This window comes from Saccopteryx leptura, chromosome 1 (genome assembly GCF_036850995.1).
Source record: "Saccopteryx leptura isolate mSacLep1 chromosome 1, mSacLep1_pri_phased_curated, whole genome shotgun sequence".
Lineage (NCBI taxonomy): Eukaryota > Metazoa > Chordata > Mammalia > Chiroptera > Emballonuridae > Saccopteryx > Saccopteryx leptura.
In genome coordinates this window covers 342,021,042-342,039,380 of record NC_089503.1, presented here as the reverse complement: position 1 = coordinate 342,039,380, position 18,339 = coordinate 342,021,042, and the positions used below count along the sequence as shown (strand labels likewise).

Genomic DNA, 18,339 nt, shown 5'->3' with positions numbered 1-18,339 from the left:
AAGAATAACATCAAATAGCTAAAGCTCAAAATATGGCTGCTGGAATTCCGATAAATTTAGCTGGCATTATCCAACTGGTAAGCTCCAAATCCTATGAACCTAACTTTGCATTTTATTATCATTATGTACAGAGCATAATTAGATCCATAAAAGTATAGTCATTTTATTCCCAAAGTTTGCAAAATACTACCAATAAATACAGTTTGTGTCTATGCTCTTTTTTTTTTTTCACTTCTTTATTCTCAGTCATAGAGAAGTGACTATATCCATGGGAGTAGGTACTTTCAGACTACAATTACAGCTGGTCTGTCAATGAGACAAATCAACTGGTTGGATAGTCTGCCATCTCTTTATGTTTCCCCCTAAGTCCATTCTGTGTGTTTCCTTTCAGTTTCAATGCCGAATGAGTTGCTGGGCTGCCACCTAGCTCTCTGCTGGTGCAGGTGGAACGGGAAGACTGTCCAGATACCTCAGGAGACCTCTCGAATGGACTGGAAATCAAAAGGCATATGCTGAAATTCTGGCCAACTGATGTAATTCAAGTCTGATATGAACTTATTTCTAGAAGACATAAATTCCAAGCACAATGACCATTTATGTAGCTGTTTCTGAGACTGTTCACAAAGAAGTAAATTTTGTTATTCTTGTTGCTTGATATTAAAGCCTATTAGTCTCAGAAAGAGTATAATAAAAACCTGTACATGTTAGAACAATTTTTATAGAAAAACTCAGCTGCACTAATAAAAATGCAAACCAAAAAATTTTATTGCAAGGAAATAAGGCCGTATTTGTTTTCAAATAACCAAAACAAATGGCTAAGAACATGTAATCCTAAATTAAGAAAAAAAGACTACTGTACTTAGATTTCACATGGCTGGTACTAATAAGTACTAAAAGCCATTAATGAATCTTAATAGGTTAAACGGTCCTCTGCACCTTACTTCTATAATTTGTTCGATTAAAAAAAAGGCACAGCATTAGTCTTGCAGTATCCAAATTACATGAACCACAGAACCTAGGTGCAACTTCATGAGGTTCACTAGGAGAATTTTCATGCTGGCAAGACTCATAGGTTTATCCTCCTCATTTTACAGATAAGAAAACTGAGGCCCAGAGAATTCCAGTGACTTGTTCCCAGATAATAAGGCTAGTCCGTAAGCAGATCTCAAGTCTGCTCCCCTGCTCCTATTGGAGGTGCTTCCAGTGCAGATAAAGCAACACATTCAGAAGGTGCCTTCTTGGTATAGATGTCCACATTTAGTTGATTTTGATTATAGCACACAGAAGCCTCTTTTGAAATACCTTTGGTTTTATTTTCTACTTAATGAGAACAGAAGATGCCCTTATCAATTGTGTAAAACAGAGAACTGAGGGAGAAATGGGAAGACCATAGGGCTTAATGTACACGGTCAACATGTTCTTCCATAAAGCAAAGTCACTGGACATACTGCCTCAGAGTGAACTGTAAGCTAAGTCTTCAATCGCCTACTAAAATCTCTCTGCGTTGCTCAAAAGGTCTGCACATACCACATACGCACACACATGTGTGACAGAAACGGCTTTTGTGTAACCTTGTTAAAGTGAGGCAAGGGCTAAGTCGAGTCCACTGTTTATCTTCTCAGAAAGAAAAAGGGAGAAAGGTAGGTCATTTCCCTGGCACACCTAAAAAATACAGAGTACGGAATCAAAAGGTTTGAAACACTAAACAAAGTAATTTGCTAGTTTGCTAATAAGACCAATTATGGGAAAGGGAGTGGAAGAAGTCTATAGAACCAATGAAAAAGAGTTTGTTGAGCATTAATAGTCTATGTTTTGCAGCCTTTAATTCTCTTCATAAGTTTAGAAAATTGGCCTTATGCCTACTTAAGAAAAAGCTGACTTCTGGGTACCTACCCCAAATATATATATATTAGAAATATATATATATTTCTAAAGATAAATGTACTCCATGTTTATTACAGCATTAGTCATGGTAGCCAAGACATCGAAACAACCTAAGTGTCCTTGAACAGATGATTTGATAAAGAAAATGTGGTACATAGATACAATGGAATACTACTCAGCCATAAGAAAGGATGACATGCTACCATTTGTGACAACATGGATGATTCTTGATACTATCATGTTAAGTGACAGAAGTCAGGTGCAAAAGGACAAGAACCACATGATTTCACTCATACATGGGATGTAAATCAGAAAGCAAGACATGAACAAACTCGTAGACACAGACACAGTATGGTATATGAAAGTAACTAGAGGGAAAGGGGGTGGGGAAGGATGAAGAGGTAAAGAGGGTCAAACACACAGTGACAGAAGCAGATTAGACTATGGGTGATGAGCATACACTGCAATATACAGATGATGTATTATATGTAGAACTGCACACTTGAAACATGTTCTTAACCAATGTTACCCCAATAAATTTAATTTTTTAATAAAAGAAGAACAGCTGAAGTGATACAGACAGGCTTCCCAGCTACTAAGTGGTGAACTGGAGTTCAAAGCCCGGTCCCGCTCTCCCCTCTACACCATACGGCCTCCTAGTGTTCAGGATTAGGGAGGGTGAATACTTTCTTTCAGTTTAGCCTCTAAGCCCTTCTCCTTCTCAGTACAATGACTATAAAAAGGACCAATACAAAATGGAGCACAGGATTCCTGAGTAGGAAAATGGGGGCTACAGGGAAAGGTTTTGCATATCCATCATCCTTCTCCAACGAGACACAAACATTAGCCAGTAACAAACAAAAACATCGTTTACTGTAAGCAACACCAGGAAATACTGTTCGACTGAATCTCTCTTGTTCCCACTGTGACCACTAGGTCACCTCACTGTTGAACAGGCATGTATGTTTCAGAAACTTGACATGAGAATTAAACCAAAGCCTGAACTAGACTCGAGAGAAGGAACACTTTCTTGGTTAAACCACAAGGTACACCAGGGTCCTCTGGAGCTCTCAGGCTAAAGCGAGTCTGTCACAGAGTGTGCACCCTGCGGGAACTCAGCCCCCCAGTAAGCTGATCAAGGACAGTCTCCTCTCCTCTGTAGACTGAGTCACCTCATTTCTTTCCCAAGGTAACCATTTGGAGGATGCTCCATTCACAACCTCCCCGCTTCCACGAAGGTTAACTTTCTGTTTTCTCATCTACCTGGGACACTGCCAGGAATCATAAAGCAAGCACGGATGGCAAAAGGCCAAAATAAACACTCTAACATTTATTCAATTCAACCCAGCAAGAATTTATTGAAAGTGCACTATTCACCAGGCACTGTGCCCGATGCTGGAAATGACGGTGATGATGATGGTACCACATACTGAACGCTTACCATGTGCCAGACTTGGTTATAAACAAACTCATTCGATCCTCTCAACAACCTTATGGAGTGGAAACCTATTGTTACCTACGTATTTGTAATAAGGAAACTGAGGCATGGAGCGGTTAAGTAACTTGACTTGCCCAAGGTCATATCTAATAATGGTGGATGCAAACCCAGACTGTCTGGCTTCCGAGTCTGCACTATGAACCACTACGCTACACTACACTGCCTTCTGAATATGAGTAGAGATAAGGGGTATAGGGGTCGATAAGACTATCCCCAACCCCAGAGCCTGTAGTGTAATCATGAAGACAGGCAAATAAACCTCAGGAGGAGCACCTAAACCAACCCAGTGTTCAGGGACGGTTCTCAGCCGTAGATCCCTATCAGCTGAATTTAGGAGCTAACAGAGGGAGATAAGGGTCCCGGGTGCCTTCCGAGAGAAGGAGTAGCTTTCGCTGAGCCAGCCAGGGTGGAGAAAAGCATGGAGGCCGGGGCAGGCAGGCTGATCACTAGAGCTGTGCTCAGAATGTGTGTACATAAGGGTGTGTTGTTTTGGGGGGCCAGGAAGGAGGCTCAGGAAGCATGGCTGAAACACAAGGGGGTGGAAACGTGGATGGAAGCAAGCTCAGAAGGGACTGAGCACGGTATGCTAAGTCTTCCGGAATTTACCTTGAAAGGTATGATTGGGTCTGAACAGGAGCCAGCTGCATTTGAAAATAATCACTCAGTAGTAAGAACATGATCAGCAGAGGGTGAACCTAGACGCAGTGGTCAGCAAACTCATTAGTCAGCAGAGCCAAATATCAACAGTACAACGATTAAAATTTCTTCTGAGAGCCACATTTTTTAAACTTAAACTGTATAGGTAGGTACATTCCTTATCGAGGTAGCGCCCACACGTGGTATTTTGTGGAAGAGACACACTCAAGGGGCCAAAGAGCCGCATGTGGCCCGCGAGCCGCAGTTTGCCGACCACTGGCCTACAGGAAGGCCGAGCAGCAAGGAGCTGGAGCGAGTGCTATCAGGTGAGGAGACAGCAGGCAGGCCTGAGGTGGCGCACTGGGACAAGGGAAGTGGACTCGTGAGAAAGGAGGGGAAGGAAGTAGCACAAGTCCCCGGTGACCGGCTGTCCATGGGGGACAGGGAGGAACCCAAGATGACATCAACAGCTCTACCTGGAGGACGCAGACAGAGGGGTGGCAGGCCCTGCGACAGAAGCCTGGAAGCAGAGCAGGGTTCCGATGTGGAAAAGGATCCATTCACGTTAAGTCTCAGGCACCTGTCTCAGAGGAAAGGCACCGAACAAAGAACTCCAGGTTCTTTTTTTTTTCCTAATATTGTTAACAAGAATAAGGTTTTCATCTGTCTTTCCAGCTTATGAGTGATCAGAAGCTGAAAATTCAGAAGGAAGGCTCTGTGCCCAGGAAACAAGGGAGCAGATGGGAAAGTAATTAACAGACAACTTGGGAATACAAAGGGGACAGCAGAGAGCCCTTGCCATCTCAGTGGGGTAATCACAGCACATCGCAAGAACAGGTTATAAGGTTGACATAATCATCAAGAAAAGGTTAATCTGTGTTCTCTATATTCTGTTTTAATAAGCAGGGAAATAGGAAATGGATTTTAGAAAGGCACAGATAGAAATAGTTCAAGTAAAAAGTTGTGCTGCAAAAGCTTCTGTTATTTTGAAATTTCACTTACTGTTGAAAACCTCATTTACCAACACGATGGATAAAACATCAATAGGTCCCATGTCTCCTTTCAAAAGAGAGACGCTTCAGTGATCAGCAGACTCTTCCCCCAAAGTCTTCCTTCCTCCCTCAAAGCCAGCATCCTATTGTTCCCTTCTGTCACCTTGAGAAGACCTCCCTGCTCTGTGACTGCTGGAGAGTTTTATGGTTGATGGTGTTCAAAGAGACGCTAAGCTGGCTCTCATTTTAAGGTCATATACTGTTCCCTTGGCAATTACCTCAAAAATTCTGATAGAAAAGAGAGAACCACTGCGAGGCACAGAATTCATCAGTGTTAAATGCATTCCTTACCTGTCCCTTATTATGACTTCACCACAGGATTGGCAATAAAATGTGCAACAGTCTTGAGCTTGTGAGCTTTGATTAAACAATGGAATCAGTTCTAAAGAAAAGCAATGAAACAGAAACCTTAGAGATTTAGGACAAATATGTTAACACATATCTCTAAAGAAATTAATAGTCACAACAAATTATCATCAATAAATCCAGAAGCACACATGTAATTAGTATTATCTAATGACTCAACCAGAAGTCAAGATTGTGAAGTGTTTTCAAAAGCAATAGAGTTTGCTAAGTGTTTTAAGAGGTAGGTATTTTCCTAGATTATTCATGTAATATACTGTTGGGTTATTTCTCTTATTCCATAAATACCAACGATAAAGATGAGGGACAGGTCTGACCTAGGACGCAGAGGACCCAGGTTCAAAACCTTGAGGTCGCTGGCTTGAGTGTGGGCTCACCAGCTTGAGCATGGGGTCACTAGCTTGAGCGCGGGGACCATAGATGTGACCCCACAGTCACTGGCTTGAGCCCAAAGGTCGCTGGCTTGAATCCAAGGTCACTGGCTTGAGTAAGGGGTCATTTGCTCTGCTGGATCCCTCTCAAGGCAAATGTGAAAAAGCAATCAATAGTTAAGGTACGGCAAAAGGAACTGAAGCTTCTCATCTCTCTCCCTTTCTGCCTATCTGTCACTCTCTCTCTCTCTCTCTCACTAAAAAAAAATAATAATAATAATAAAAGAAAAAATAGAACAATGAGGAACGAGGCTATTTCTTCCACATGAGCTCACTCCACAGAGTTTCACCATCCCTAGCTTTCTTCTGCAACGTCTGAGGTAGTTTATCATCAGTGTGACTGCTGGTAAATAGGTAAATAAAGCTCTTAAATTTAAGTTTAATTTGACTTAAACAAGATTTATGTCCACTCCGGCATATTACCAGTATGTACAAACAAAATGTATCTTGAAACTGGTCTTTATTGGACAGGTTCCTGAGAATAGAATGGCTCCTAGAATAATTCAATCTTCTAAGAGCAAAACTCAATTTCTGATTAAAGTTGTGGAAAAACATATACTCCTCATATTATGTGAAGTGCAGCATAAGGTAGTATGTTTTCAGTTTCCTTCATTTTATTCATTAAGAAAAAATTTTCATCCCCACCCCCCAAAAAAAACCCAAAGAGAAATATGCATTTATTTAAAATGTCTAAAGAAGTGAGGTCATGTCTATTAAATCAAGAAATTTAAATTTGGTTTATGTTACTTTGTATGTATTGTATTACTAACTAGACCTGGGTAAGATGTTCAAAATACTCTTTTCAGAATCAGTAAACAAATTTTCAGTGAAACACTGCCCTCTGCTGGTCACCCGGCATGATACTCTGGCTCAAGCAGAAGTCAGAAATCTGTATACAGGAGAATCCTAGAATGGCACTGCCTCCTGGGAACAAATCCAGTGCTTGTGCTGCATCCGATTTTACCTCTCATGTCAAGGGTCATGATCTGATCTAGGTTATATTCAAAATATTAAAACAATATGTTTACTATAGTCCTCAGAAGAAAGTTCTTAGAATGAAAAAGTGAACTCTTCAAAAAAACCTGAGTCACAAATGAATGGTAAATGCCTATATTTCAAAACTCACTTGCCACAATATAGTCTGATTCGAATTTACATCAGAATGCATCTGATATTTATTCATTCAGCACCTATTATGTGGAAAGCACGAAAGCAGTTAAGTACTGAGGAGTCTACTTTGCATACCCCTTTCACACACTACAGGACAGGCCTTTGGAAGCTTTCCTTTTTAGATATTTGAGTAAAGTATGTTTTAAAAATGTAAAGAAACAGGAGACCAATGAATGCAAAAAATAAGCAAACCAATACATAGCCGTCAATTTATTTCTTCTTCCAGTCAAAACTGAACAATAATGTTTGCAGAATGAAAAACGTTTTAAACAGTTCAAGTTTTGCTATTTGTATATTGACTGTCACAGAATACGGGTAATCAATAAACCAATCCTGCCTCTGGGAGATCTCTGTATCTCCTCAGTATGGGATCTAAAATCGCGCTCCCAGAAAACTAGCAGCGGATCAGAAAACACCCCACTGTGGCTTCTCATGCCTTCCTTTCCCCAAGTTCCGGACAGACAAAAACTTCCTGCTGTGGTGACTGTTATTGTTCATCGCTGCTAAAGAGAAGGGGACAACGTGACAGGGGCCAGACTCTCAGGACTCCTTCCCCAAAACACCACTTCCTCTGCCTACTATTAGGTATATTCAGGGAGTCTGTTAGTGTGTTTCCCATCCTGGTGACCGATTCTTTATTCATGAATATTCCAACAGTCATGGCGAGTGTTTACTTTATGCTGTTTAAGCTCCATGGCATTCTTCTTCCCTACCTCTTATACCTAAAACCAACTCTACTCAACTCAGACTAGTCTAGTTGTTCATTAATCCAGGACTTGAGCAAAATTACTCTCCAGCTAATAAGGAAAGAAATTCCCTCTACTTTCTCTTTCCTTTGAAAAGCCAGCAAAGAGATTCTGAGGATCGGAACTATACTCCCATCTCTTAAATGACCCTTCAAAACAATCCGGCTGACCCCACCTCCAGGCTCCATGCAACTCAGGTGAAAGGCTTAGTAAAAATAAGGCAGCAGTGAAGTCTCATACAGCCAGAATTATCATACAATTCTTCTCTGACACTGAGCATAGCATCAGCCGGTTACAGCCTCTGTTTCCCTTTTTACATATTTTTAATCCTCTAAAGTATTATTACTTACATGGTAAGATGCAATAAACCAATAATTTTATTCAAAAAATTATTCTGAGAAATACTTCTATCTTACCAAATCAACGTGGCAGTAATAAAATACTGGAGATATGAGAGGCATAGCAACAATCAAAATAACATTATGCATCATCTGGGAAAACAGCTGTGTTAGGCTTGCCCGTTTGTACTTTGCCTTATTGGAGTGTACAGTCTACATAAGGCTGGTGGGTGCTTGCTCTCAGGGTGAATGGCAAAATACAGATCATTTGCCAGCCACCGTGAGGGGTCAGTTTTGCTGTTCATTCGCTTGCTGCCATGAGGAGTGGTTTTCCTCTGCCAGTTTGCTCCTCCGTTGTTGTGAGACCCAATTAAACAGGAATGGCCTGTTTGTGGCCTCCACAATTCCTCTACCGTCTGCCCAAATCCAGTGAGAACCTGTCTGGCCTCAACAACCGTCATTACAGCATCAAATTCAATTTCATGCCTGACCTGTGGTCGTGCAGTGAACAAAACGTCAACCTGGACCGCTGAGGTCGCTGGTTCAAAACCCTGGGCTTGCCCGGTCAAAGAACATGTGAAAAGCAACTACGAGATGATGCTTCCCACTCCCAGCCCCCTAGCCTTTCTCTCTTTCTCTCTCTCAAATCAGTAAATTAAAAAACAAAAAACAAAAAAGCCCCTCAATTTCAGAATCTTTATTTGTACTGTTCTGCCCTGGCCAGATGGCTCAGCTGGTTAAAGCATATTCCAATACGCAAAAGGTTGCCGGTTCAATCCCTGGTCAGGGCACAACAGAAACAGACTGATGTTTCTTCTCTTACATTCTAAAATCAATAAATAAATTGTAAAAAAAAAAAAGGTATTTGTACTGTTTTATTTAGATCATTTCCATCATTCAGTTCTCTGATCAAATATTACCTCCTCCGAAGGGCCTTCTCTGACCACTCTCCACGTAACCCCTCACTCCTTATCGCATTATTCTGCTTTACTTAGCCATAGCCCTTTTCTCTGTATCCAAGTAATTACTCCAGTCATTATCTATTCCCACTCGTTAGAATATAAGCTCCATGAGGCAGACTGTTCACTTCGATGTTCCTGGAACCTAGATCAATGCCCTAGCCCATAGTATAATGTTCACTGAATTAATGAACTTGTATGTCATGCTTTAAAATAAACTAGGTCTTGCACAAACTATCTGATCTAATTAATCTTCATATCAGTTCTGTGAGCCAGGTAATTTTACTAGCAGAGAGACAAAGCAGGGGTATATGGGAAATCTTTGTACTCTCTGCTCAATTTTGCTGAGAGATTAAAACTGTTCTAAAAAAAAACACATAATCTATTAGGGGGATACAAAACAATAAAAAATCCCCGAAGAAGCAAAGCCTCAGAAACGTTAAGTGACACGTTCAGCTGCACGCACACAATTGATAAATGGCTAGCAAGAAACCCTATCTTCTGGACCCCCAGATCTTTCCATGCCGCGGATGAGCAGTCATTTTCACCTGGGTAAAGTTCAACATCGTCAAGAATGATATCGCTTTTGTTTTACAGTGAAAACATACACGCAGAAACAGGAGCGCTAGGATTCCTTACTTGTGCTGCACTGGGCCCTGGCCTGCAGCCGCAGGTGGAGTCCGTCCCCAGCCACGTACTGCAGCCCCCGGCTGGAGGGAGGCACAAGCCTGACCTCTGCTGGAAGCCGGATCTCTGTGCAGCCTGCAGGCGTTCGGGCCTGGAACGAGGATGCAGTTACGGACACATCCATGGGCATACCTCCTTCTTTTGGCTCTCTGGTAATTAAAAATAAAACACAAAAAAGTTACTTCTCATTGCTGAAAACCACATCGTAAAAGAAACAGACAGGGCCACGGATCTCTCTGGTTCCTTTTCAGTAAGGGCCCTGAAGTCAACTGTCCCAGAAAAGTAAGTGAACCAACGGTAAAAACAAAAACAAAAACAGTGTTAAAGGAAAGAAATAAAAACAAAACTAGTCTATACTAGATTTAGAACAGGTCCTAAAGTACTTACCACTGTTACTGTAACATGAAAGTTCTTTGGGACATGTATTTCATTCTTGTTTCCTTTTTTTATGGTAATGATGTGCTCTAAAATGTGCGTTTTTCCCCTTGTAATAACTCTGAGTCCCAACTCTCTTTTTTATCCTAAAGCTTCCTCCATCTACTGGAGCCTGGACTTCCTGGGTTGCTCCCAAATACAATGTTTGCACAGCCTGCCGTTCCACTCCCTGAGCCCCTATTTCATCCCGCAAGTCTCTCCAAGTGCAGCTTCTTCCAACTAGCACAATCCAACACTGGCCTGTCAAATGTCATGCACTTGTTCTTTGAAATATTTTCGGAAATAGAATTCAACAAGGCAACCTAAGACAGTGGTTTACTCATCTTTGGGTTTATCCACTCACTCACTCACTTAAACCATCCTTTGCTGAGTTCTATAATGTGCTAGGTACTGGGAATGTAACAATTAACAATATATTTTCTCTGCCAGCAACCCTAAGTAGGAGGCAGGTAAGTAAACAGGAATGATAAAGAGATCAATGAAAATTACATTTACACACTCCTGACAAATACAGAGTACGTAGAAGCACATGAAAGGGCGTAGTGGCTATCATAGATTAAGCACTAATTGTTATTTGAATAAAGAATGGTTGAGATAAGTGAAATATTCTTGCTTCTGAGACCAACATTACAATGTTTTACTTACAGTAAATTCAAGTATTGTTACTTGATACACAGGATTTTGATAAGGAGACCAGGATTATGTGAAATGAAAGCTATAAGGAGAAAAAAAACTTTCTTGTAAATATTAAAAATAAAAATAATTCATTAAGAAAATCTAGTGAGGCCTGACCAGGCGGTGGCGCAGTGGATAGAGCGTCGGACTGAGATACGGAGGACCAGGTTTGAGACCCCGAGGTCGCCAATTTGAGTGCGGGCTCATCTGGTTTGAGCAAAGCTCACCCGTACCCAAGATCGCTGGCTTGAGCAAGGGGTTACTCGGTCTGCTGAAGGCCCATGGTCAAGGCACATATGAGAAAGCAATCAATGAACAACTAAGTCGCAAGAAAAACTAATGATTGAAGCTTCTCATCTCTCTCCGTTCCTGTCTGTCTGTCCCTATCTATCCCTCTCTCTGTCTCTGTTAAAAAAAAGAAAGAAAATCTAGTGAGTATGAATACCAGGTATAAAAAGACTTATGCCCTGGCTGGTTAGCTTAGTTGGTTAAAGCGTCATCCCAAGACACCAAGGTTCCGAGTTCGATCCCTGGCTGGGGCACATACAGGAAGCAACCAAAGGCACATCTAAGGCACAATGAAGTAAAACACAAATGTATGCTTTTCTCTCTTTCTCTTTCTTCCTCCATTCCTCTCTCTCCCTCCCTTTCTCTCTCTCTCACTGAAAGAAATAAAAAAAAACCATTATATATATATATACATATATACACATATATATATAATTTATAAGGATTTATTAATCCCGTTGACTACAAGCACAAATCCCTTAGTCTAAGCAATAAAGAGTAAAACCCGGCCCTGGCCGGTTGGCTCAGTGGTAGAGCGTCGGCCTGGCGTGCAGAAGTCCCGGGTTCGATTCCCGGCCAGGGCACACAGGAGAAGTGCCCATCTGCTTCTCCACCCCTCCCCCTCTCCTTCCTCTCTGTCTCTTTCTTCCCCTCCCACAGCCGAGGCTCCACTGGAGCAAAGATGGCCCAGGCGCTGGGGACGGCTCCTCGGCCACTGCCCCAGGCGCTAGAGTGGCTCTGGTCGCAACAGAGCGACGCCCCGGAGGGGCAGAGCATCGCCCCCTGGTGGGCAGAGCGTTGCTCCCTGGTGGGCGTGCTGGGTGGATCCCGGTCGGGCGCATGCGGGAGTCTGTCTGTCTCTCCCTGTTTCTGGCTTCAGAAAAATACAGAAAAAAAAAAAAAAGAGTAAAGAATAAAACCCAGTCCAGGCACCAAAAGTATAGAGGGGAACAAACACATAGAGGTGATCGTCCTATGAAGCTGAAATGTGCTTAGCATTAGAACAGGTGCAGAACACCCTGACTCCCTCTTTAAAGGCAGACAGCAGGTGCTGGCCATCCACTTCGTGTCACCTAATTTCAGAATGCAGGCCAACCACACGAGTGTCGTCTGTACATGTGTGTACAGGGGCCATACTATGTGTTGAGATGTGAATCTTGGTTAGGCTTTTTAATTTGCCTTAGAAAATCTTAAGACCACATCTGGCTAGGTCCTTTTCAAAGTATATGGATCTACACTTGATTGACAATACAGAACATCAAAAGCCTGAATCTTTTCCCGAGTCAAAAGTTTAGTTTTAAGAAATATTATTCAAGAAATAATTATCGTCTAACGCACAGGTCAGAAAACTTTTTATATAAAAGCCAGATTGTAAATATTTCAGGTTTTACAGGCCATAGATTGTCTCTGTTTCATATTCTACTTTGTGCTTTTCTTTTTTAACAACCCTGTAAAAAATGTAAAACCCATTCTTTCCTCGCAGGCTGAATGAAAACTGGCGGCAGATTAGACCTGGCCCGTGGGCCATAGCCAATCACTGCTCTAAAGATACACAATTTGTCCACTCTGCTACTTCAATGATTTTCAAATTGGATTTTCAAATTTCCAGTTGGTACTCAGAAGAGCCCTAAGGGATTGGAGTTCCTAAGCCCCCATGTCCCCCCCATCTCCGGCCTACTATGAGTCTAACTTTTTCTGAAAAATTCAGCCAACTACATCAGGCCCGGCAAGGCAGCCATCTATGCAAGGTGGGAGAGCCACAGTGGCCTGGGGGGCATTTGAGAAACCCAGGAGGGTGGAGAGGACATCCCCCATACAGCCTCTGAGCTGAGAAGGCCACCTGCAGGAATGTCACATCCCAAGAGGGGTGACGAGAAAATCTGAGGAGGGGGGGGCAGCTCAGCATGGGGCTTCAAAGTCTGTCTTAGCTCAGGCTGCTCTACCAAAATACCATAGACTAGGAGCTTAAACAACAGTTATTTCTCATCATTCTGGAGGCGGGGAAGTCCAAGACCGAAGTGTCCATAAATTTGGTCCTTATTGAGGACCCTCTTCCTGGCTTTCAGATGGCCACCTTCTCACTGTATCCTCCAAGGGCAGAGAGAGGAAGCTTTGGTGTCTCCTCTCATAAAGGCATGGTTCCTATCATGGTGGCTCTTACATCTCCAAATATCATCACTTTGGGGATTAGGGTGTCAACATAACGAATCTTGAGGAGACACAAACAGCCAAGCAGCACAAGCAGATGGAGAGTATCAACACTGAGTGGGAGGAAAGTGGCAAAGGATGATAGTGGAATATTAGTTACATAGATGGAAACTGACCATACACACGTGTGTGCGCACGTGTGTGATATATCCCGAGGAAACTGAAAGCCAGGACTGTCATTATGAGAGAAGAGTCACAAAAAGAGAGAAAGGGAGAAAACCAGAATGGACCCATGGTGGTAGACTAGAACTGGAAATATCAATGTGAAGTCATGGTTTTTAAGGTATATAAACAGATACAGTAATAAATATGGATGTACATCCTGACCTGTGGTGGTGGAGTGGATAAAGCATTGACCTGGAATGCTGATGTCCCGGTTTAAAAACCCTGGGCTTACCCGGTCAAGGCACAAATGAGAAGTAACTATGATTTGATGTTTCCCACACCTCCCCCGACCCCTGCCATTCTTTCACTCCTCTAAAATCAATAAATTTTAAAAAATCTTTAAAAAGTATATAGAGATGTGTATGTGATATCGATACAAATACATACACACATACATTCATACATGAACATCACATATACATCACACAAACATAATCTAGTTCTGTTCACTATGGGCTTGGAAGAAATGACACCCCAATAGTAAACAGCACACTCTGTGCCTAGATCTTGGTTTGTAAAGTTCATTTCCCACTTACAAACAAATGAACAAAAACAAAATAAAACAGGGTTCCTGGGAAAAATAACTACGTGCAGTGCTGGAACAGGAAAAACATGACCTGAGCCTAGAATAGCTTGCTGTACAACAAAGAAGAAATCAATAAATGAAAGGGACATCTCAAAAAAGACAGAGAAATCATCTGGAAGGGACCAGCACTGGCCACATCTGGCATAATTTGATTAAAAAAGTAACCCATGGAAAAAACAGGACTATGGGTCCACACTGATGTAAATAAATGAATGAGTAAAATAAAAGTCTGATGAGGAACAGGGTAATGTACAGTAGCAAAGGAACCCTTCAATTAATAGTTACTGATTTTGAAGAGAAAAAGAGTAACTTGATGGTAGAGAAGTCTAGCAGACATGGTTTAAGTACTCAATGTGAACTTTAACTGAAGAAATCACAATCACACACCATCTGATAGGACGTAATGAGAACACAGCATCATTTCTGAGATATTCCTGCCAAAGCTATATACCAGGGGTCCCCAAACTACGGCCCGCAGGCCACATGCGGCCCCCTGAGGCCATTTATCCGGCCCCCGCCGCACTTCTGGAAGGGGCACCTCTTTCATTGGTGGTCAGTGAGAGGAGCATAGTTCCCATTGAAATACTGGTCAGTTTGTTGATTTAAATTTACTTGTTCTTCATTTTAAATATTGTATTTGTGTGTTCCCGTTTTGTTTTGTTTTACTTTAAAATAAGATATGTGCAGTGTGCATAGGGATTTGTTCATAGTTTTTTTTATAGGCCGGCCCTCCAACGGTCTGAGGGACAGTGAACTGGCCCCCTGTGTAAAAAGTTTGGGGACCCCTGCTATATACCCTGAATCTAATTTTGAGGAAACATGAGACAAATCCAAATAAAGGCTATTTTACAAAATAATTGAACTGTCATCTTCAAAAGTGTCAGGATGATGAAAGTCGAGGGTAAACTGAGGAACTATTCCAGGTTTTAAAAGACTAAAGAAATGTGGCAATGAAATGCAATGCATGATTTTGACCTGGATTCTTTCCCTATTACAGATATTATGTAGACATTTGGCAAAACTTGAATAAGACTTGAGTAGAAGATGATAGTCACAGATTTACCAATTTTGAGGGCTGCAAGACGGTTATGTAGGAAAATGTACTTATTTGCAGGAAATCTACAGTAATAATATTCAGGTGTGATAGCAACTTACAAGTTTGTTATCAATCCAAAACAAAGTTTTTGAAATTCTAATTGTTGGCACCTTTTATAACTTGTTTTTGTTTTTTTTTTCTGAATTCACTTTCACTTATCTCCTTTCAGGTGTCACATCTTGCTGGGTGTGAAAAACACTGCTGGTCCATGGACCCCGAAAGCAATTTCGTGCATGTCCGCGAAAGTGTTAACCACCTGATGGTGTATGAAGATTACAGACCCAATGATCTTAGTCAAATTCGCTTATGCTCAGGGTGATTTCTTCCGTAGCGGTCCCTCAAATAATTCTATTTTCACCAGTCCCCAAATCTAAAAATGTTGAAAACCACTGCTTTAAATTCAACAATAAGACAAACAACCTGACTTTTCAATCCAAAAATTTATAAGATATTTACAAAGAAACGTACATAAATAACCAAAAAGCAAATAAAAAGGTGCTCCACAGTGTTAATCAGGGAAATGCAGAGTAAAATGACAATGAAATACCACTAGAATAACTTCAATAAGATACCTGACACTAAATGCAGACAAGAACGTGAAGCCATTGGAAGTCTCGTGTTTTCCTGGTGAGAGTAAAATGGTACAACCACTCTGGAGAGCTGTTTGGGGGTTTCTCATAAAGTAAGGCCCCTATCTACCCTATGATCCAGCAATTCCACTCCTGGGTAATTACACACAAGAAATGAAAACGTATGTCCACAAAAAGACACACAACGATGTTATGGCAGCTTTATTCATAATAAGCATGCAGTGGAAAACTACTCAGCTAGAAAAAAGGAATGGATTACTTACACACGCAATGGCAGAGATGAAACACGAATCTCAGAAACACTGCTGAAGGAAAAGTCAGAAACCAATAAAAGCACATACTGTATGAATCCATTTGTTCATAGCTTAAGAAGCGGCAAAACTACCCTTTGTTGAATTAAGTCAGAACAGTGGTTGCTTTTAGAATAGGGGGAAATGACTTGTGAGAAAGCTTGACTGTCAAAACCACCAGGACAACCCAGTAGTCCAGCAAAGTTAGGCGTCTTCATTTGCATATAAACAAGGGAGAGTAACGTAGAGGAACCCTGAAGGCCCCCTTCATGAGAAGTAAGGAGGTTGTTTTGTGTATAGTACCGGTTCCTAAGAACACTACAAAGTGGAATGGAATTGGAGATACTTATCTGAACTCACTGTTTGAGAGACAGAAAGATGAGAAATAAACATCCCCATTTTACAATTGAAAAAATTCCGATTAAATGATTCTACCTTTGCGAAGAAGCTAGCATTTGAATTCAGTTCTCATGCCGAATCCTAAAGGGCCACACCAGATACCTGGCCAATTTAAGGAAAACAGTAAAAGTTAAGTAACCATCAATCTTCCTCAGAGTGGCGCTGTGCAATAAATATTAGGATTCTTAACATTTATTCTACTGGAAACGGTCACAGGGGAAGGGATCGCATACTACAAAACAGAAAGAGAGAACACTTTTCCTAACAGTTTCTTGTTTCCGTAGTGAATAACAAGTTAAACGTTTGCAGACTTCTCATTGGGACTCAGAATATGAATAAAAGCATGAACTTCAATAAGTCTGCAACCTTTGTTAGTTACTAAACACACGTTTTCCACAGCTGAGTCAGTTTCTCTGTTCAGAACAGTTTGGGGAGGAACTCTGACTTTATTTACAAAGCAGGAAGCTCTCACTTTGGAACTGTCCCTATAACGAGGATCCCAAAAAGAGGTAGACAAAGCATTTTTTTTTCCCCCCTTTGCACTGTTTTGTTGGGAAACGCCGGGCACTGCAACCGGTGTTTTTACATGTGTTCCTCAAACTTGAATGTGCATCTGAATCCTGGGAAGCATGTTAAAACGTAAGTTCTGATTCAGCAAGACTGTTGTGGGGCTGAGACTGCATTGCTAAAAAGCCCCCAGGTGATGCCGAGATTGGCCAGGGCGGACTATAGGACAGGGGGCACCCCAGTAGGAAAAACCAAGGCGACGCGCAAAAAAAAAAAAAAAAAAAAAAAAAAAAAAAAAATCGATCTTTCCTAGGGAGGCGGAGGCTTTCCGGGTAGCAGAAAAGCGAGCGAGGCACTGCACCTAGGCGCCCACTCCCACCCCTGGCCTTACCCCACGATCAGCAGCGCGCTCTGCAGCCGCCTCCGCACCTCCAGGAACACGCGCAGTTCCGCCGCCGCTGCCATGGTGGGCGCCCAGCTAGAGGTTCAGGCCAACCTGAGCCCTCAGACCCAGGAGCAGCTCTCTGCACGTGCGCCCTGAGACAGCAGCGCAAACGGCAGTGGCGGCGGCGCGGGTTCCCGGGTCTGACAGCCGGGTTGAAACAGCCAGCCAGCCCACAGCGCCCCCTCCCGGACGGAGAGCGCGCCGCCTCGAGGGCTGGATCTGGGCCTTGGGGGGCGTGAGCAATTTCAAATCCTGTTTTGAGTCTGAGCGCTGTAGTGGATGGGCGGGCAGAAGCCAAACTGTCCTCCCACTCTGCTTCTTTTGGGCGTAACCTGATGTTAGTGTCCCTGGAAATGACCTTAAGAACCAGACGGGGCGTTCATTCCTTTGTTTAGCGTGGATAGGGATGAGGCTGGAAGAGCAGATGGTGGAGAGAGCGAAAATACAGGCAGACACGGTACCCTGGAGTCCCGAGAAAAGTCTCCACCTCAAATCCACTTTATCTTGTTTCTGGGTTTTGTTTTGTTTTGGTATAAACGATGATCTCATTTTTATGAACTATGGTCTGTCGGTCCATCGGTGGCTCCTCTCTGTCTGAGGCCACAGATATCCAGAATTGACTTGGCATTGCTTCTCAAGCTAGACACGATCGTTCCAACATGTTAATAGTTGTAAAAATGTAACAAGTGTTCTGTCCCCTATGCAGAATAGAGTGTGGGTGAGACCAGTAAAATGGATTGCTGGGTTAACCATCCCTATAACCTTTGAAAAAAGGGAGATGAGAATGATTCCATGTTTACATTTTCACTATTCACTTTTGCAGAAGTAAAAGCTGACCCAGAAGAGTCCTAATCACATTACTACCAGAAGGTAATTTTGGAAAGTTTGACA

At 42.2% G+C, this 18,339-nt stretch overlaps 1 protein-coding gene across 3 annotated transcripts in view; it reads right to left on the bottom strand.

The window, feature by feature from the left end:
- UBE3D (ubiquitin protein ligase E3D) overlaps positions 1 to 17,545 on the bottom strand; it is a 156,238-nt gene extending 138,693 nt beyond the window's left edge. For all 3 annotated transcript variants that reach the window (XM_066358963.1, XM_066358961.1, XM_066358962.1), the window contains exons 1-3: positions 17,395 to 17,545; positions 9,717 to 9,913; positions 5,362 to 5,452 (exon numbers count right to left, since the gene is read on the bottom strand). In XM_066358963.1, the coding sequence (XP_066215060.1) occupies positions 5,362 to 5,452; positions 9,717 to 9,913; positions 17,395 to 17,468 (362 nt within the window). In that variant the 5' untranslated portion in view covers positions 17,469 to 17,545. The remainder of the gene's footprint in view (positions 1 to 5,361; positions 5,453 to 9,716; positions 9,914 to 17,394) is intronic.
- Between the last annotated feature and the right edge of the window lie 794 nt (positions 17,546 to 18,339).